The sequence below is a fragment of the Drosophila busckii genome, chromosome 2L (genome assembly GCF_011750605.1).
Source record: "Drosophila busckii strain San Diego stock center, stock number 13000-0081.31 chromosome 2L, ASM1175060v1, whole genome shotgun sequence".
Taxonomy (NCBI): Eukaryota; Metazoa; Arthropoda; class Insecta; order Diptera; family Drosophilidae; genus Drosophila; species Drosophila busckii.
The window spans coordinates 2595993-2599575 of record NC_046604.1 but is presented as its reverse complement, the minus strand read 5'-3'; the positions used below and the strand labels follow the sequence as shown (position 1 = coordinate 2599575).

Here is a 3583-nt window from a genome sequence, read left to right as displayed (position 1 = left end):
TTGTTTAGACTGGTACGAGTAGTTGTAGAACTTTGTTGTTAATTTCATATTTTTATAAATTAAATAAAAATTATTTAAAAGCCAAAGCATCAATTAATAATTTATTAAAATAAAAATGCGTTGTTTTGATTAAAAAAATATTTATTTTTATTTAAATTATATATATAACATGTTTTAAACAAGTAATAAGCATAATATAATATTTTTTTTAATGTTCAATTTATGTGAAGCACTTAAAAAATGGTATACTTTTAAAATTATAATTAAAAGCAATTTGTTTTATTATTATATTTTTATTATAGTAATAAAAGTTATGATTAATTTTAAAAAATTTATAGAATTAAAATTTATTGATTTTTTAAATTATAAAATTTTATTATTTCAATTTATGCTATAGCATATAGTTAGTATTATGATTATTGCTTTATTTTTTATGCATTATATGCTATAATTTACACATATCGAATGCTTACTGTAGCAGTAAATCTCAAGCATTGAGGCAATCAATGTTAGTGCTTTTGCGGTCTAGAAATCTAATCGCTGCTCAAACCGTTTGTCAACTCTCTGAACAGTTTTCTTGTTGTTGTGTCAACTACTTTTTTCGGCTGCTGGTTTTTTATGCACACTCAGTCCATGTGCATCAGTGTGTGTGTGTGTGTCCATGTGTGTGTGTGAAATGGAGCATTGACAGGCAAGGCAATAAAATTCAAATGTGTGGCGATTGCCCGGCTATGCGCGGACTGTCGCTTCCATCTTACGACTGTCAAATAGAGTCGAGAGCAAAAAGCTAAACCAAATGGAAAAACGCAGCTAGAAAACGCCAAACAATAAGACAATGGGCTGAGGGCACAGACGGACGGACGGACAGCGAGCGGTCGCGCTGTCAAAGCTAAGGACATCACGAAACGAAACGAAACTAAAACGACAACATGCAAAATATCGCATTGTAAGCAGAACTTGAAGTGATGTTGAGCGGGTGGAGGTGGAGGTGGGGGTGGGGATTGGCAACATTAGGGTACAAGAGCTTCACACATATCGCTGCTTGTTGTTGCTTTCGGAGTGACATCTTGGCCACATATTTTGCTTGTCGAGGCGACGCCGAATGAGGAACCAATACTGTCAAGCAAAGGAAGCCCGCACATTCAATTGCATCCCCCTCCCCCTCCCCCCACACACCCCATAATCCCAACAACACTCAATTCGCCTTTCATTACGAACTGTTACTCTAGCAGCAAAGTTCGATTGACCGAATTATATATATATATACAGTGAGAGAGGGAGAGAGCCAAATTCTCCAGCTAGCCCCAACATCATTTATCAGTCCCAAGCTATTGCCCAAATACTCGTTGAGATTTTTGCATAGCGAATTGCACAACAACGAAATGTGTCAAGCCTCTCACTCTCGCTCTCTCTCTCTCTCTCTCTCTATCTCTTTCACTCTCTGATTTGCTTCATTTGTCTTCTAAATAACAATATATTTTTTGTAATATGTCGAGCTACGCTAGCGACAACTGCAAGCCTCAATTAAAATTCAAAAAATTACAAATTCTATTTTTGATAAGCAACAATTTTATTTTTCCTAAAAGCTTCAAAATAATGTTTAACTTGCCCAATTCTCGAATTCAATTTTAGCAAAACACTTAAAAACTATTTTCGTTTGAGAATTATTTGTTGTTCCAAGTTCAAGTCAGAGATTATTTATTTATTCATATTATTTATATATACACTATATATTCAAAATGAGGTAAGTTTATCTCTGACTGTCAAATATCATTTGCCCAAATTCTGACGTGTACTTGGCCCTCATTAAGTTGATAACGTTGGTGGTTTTCAAAATTTAAATTAGAGTTTAAGTTCCTTTTACATATTTTATGTGAATTTTTGTAAATGTGTGTGCCGATTTTTGTGAAATTTAATTTTGCTCAATTCTTTATTTGAATAAGCTTGCTGATCAAGGTTCAAGGTAGAGATCAGCTCTTATCAAATCGTCATAACATACATATAATGCCGATAATACTAAAAATATTAATGATATCATTTGCTCAAAATCTGACGTGTACTTTTACCTCATCAACTATATAAGCTTGCTGATCTTCAATATTCCAAATTTAGTTTCTTTTAAATAGTGCTCTTGAATAGTTTCGTTTGATTAATTCAACATGAATTTATTAAAGTGCGTGTTTCAGTTATATGTTGTGCTAATAATTGCAACGCCAATCGCAACTGATGTTTATGGTTAGGTCAAGTGGTAAATTTAATCGTTTTAAATATTAAAGCAAACAATGTATTTTTTGCCAGTCATGCCCAGCTAGAGAGCCCAAACGAGGATTGCAGGACATATTGCCACAAAGTCGTGAAGCCTTTATTGCAATATTTTCGTATATCCGCTGAAAAGAATGATCAATACGAAAAGCTACAGGGAAAGCTGGAGGAACAGAAAGCCACTATAAAGCGGCTTGAAGCTAAAGCTTACGCAAATAATGAAGCTTCATGCAAATGCAGTGAAGATAAGTTTAAGCAGCTTGAGGCAGAAATGGAAACCTTGAAGCTTCAAGCGACAATTCATGAACAGCAGCTCGTTATCAATAAGTTTGAATACAAGGAATTACTCACCAATCACACTGCAGTGAAGGATCAATGTCAAGCTAAATTTGAGCAACGGGAGCTCAATACCAACGGTGAGGCACAAAAAGAAGATCTGAAGAAAAGCGAAGAACTTAAGAATTCTTTATTAAGTGAAAAGGATAAGCGCAGAGCGCATAGAGCAAATACAGAACATGAATAAGGATAAACAATTCGAAGATAAACTGATTAAATTTATAGATCGAGCTGAAGTGACTAGTGTGCCTTATGGTAATGATATTCAAACGATTCATGTGGCCGGCACGGAGCCCTTCCAAGTGCCCTTTGTCCCAAAGTTCTCGGGATGGGTTGTAATTCAGCGTAGAGTGGATGACTCCGTGAGCTTCAATCGAACATGGGAGGAGTACAAAAATGGCTTTGGGGACCTGAGCGGTAACTTTTGGCTCGGGCTAGAGAAACTTCATCTGATGACGAAGTTTCAGCCACACGCGCTCTACTTACAGCTGGAGGATTCAAAAACGAAAAACGATTGCACGCTATAACCTTGTTAGATATTTCAACAAGGCTTAACTGTCCATAAATTTAATTTCAGAATTGGACTGAAACGCAAATATTACGAACTATAAGTGTAGTGGAGAATATGAGGAAATGCTGGAACCGCACACTCTGATACTGGAAAATGAGTATAGCGCTAAGATAGTGAAATTCTCAACCCCAGAGCGGGATAATGATAAATATGATTATGGTAATTGTGCTGCTAATTACGCGAGTGGTTGGTGGCTTAATTCATGTTCTTTGTGGTAAGTATAAATGACTTTAAAAAATTGTACAAACTGCTAAATTATATTTATTTCTATAGTAACCTTAATGAAGTTTATGTGGACACTAAAACTGATGAATTCCATTATAAATCAATCAAATGGGAGAAATGGCATTATGAACCACTGAAATTCGTGCAGATGATGATAAGACCCACCATCAATTAAATAAAAATGTTTCT

General features: G+C 35.2%; 1 protein-coding gene across 1 annotated transcript; it reads left to right on the top strand.

Annotated features, from left to right (window-relative positions):
• Nucleotides 1–2533: 2533 nt before the first annotated feature.
• On the top strand, nucleotides 2534–3125 carry LOC108594908 (maker548). The gene is made up of 2 exons (XM_033293914.1): nucleotides 2534–2678; nucleotides 2824–3125. Exons 1-2 carry the CDS (start codon nucleotides 2534–2536, stop codon nucleotides 3123–3125), a joined length of 447 nt encoding a protein of 148 aa, XP_033149805.1.
• Nucleotides 3126–3583: the final 458 nt, after the last annotated feature.

Excerpts from the sequence above, each read along its gene's own strand:
- LOC108594908 (XM_033293914.1), top strand. The coding sequence starts at position 2,534 with ATGGAAACCTTGAAGCTTCAAGCGACAATTCATGAACAGCAGCTCGTT. Across the intron at positions 2,679-2,823 it reads ACGGGAGCTCAATACCAACG|ATCGAGCTGAAGTGACTAGT; the intron begins GTGAGGCACAAA and ends TTAAATTTATAG.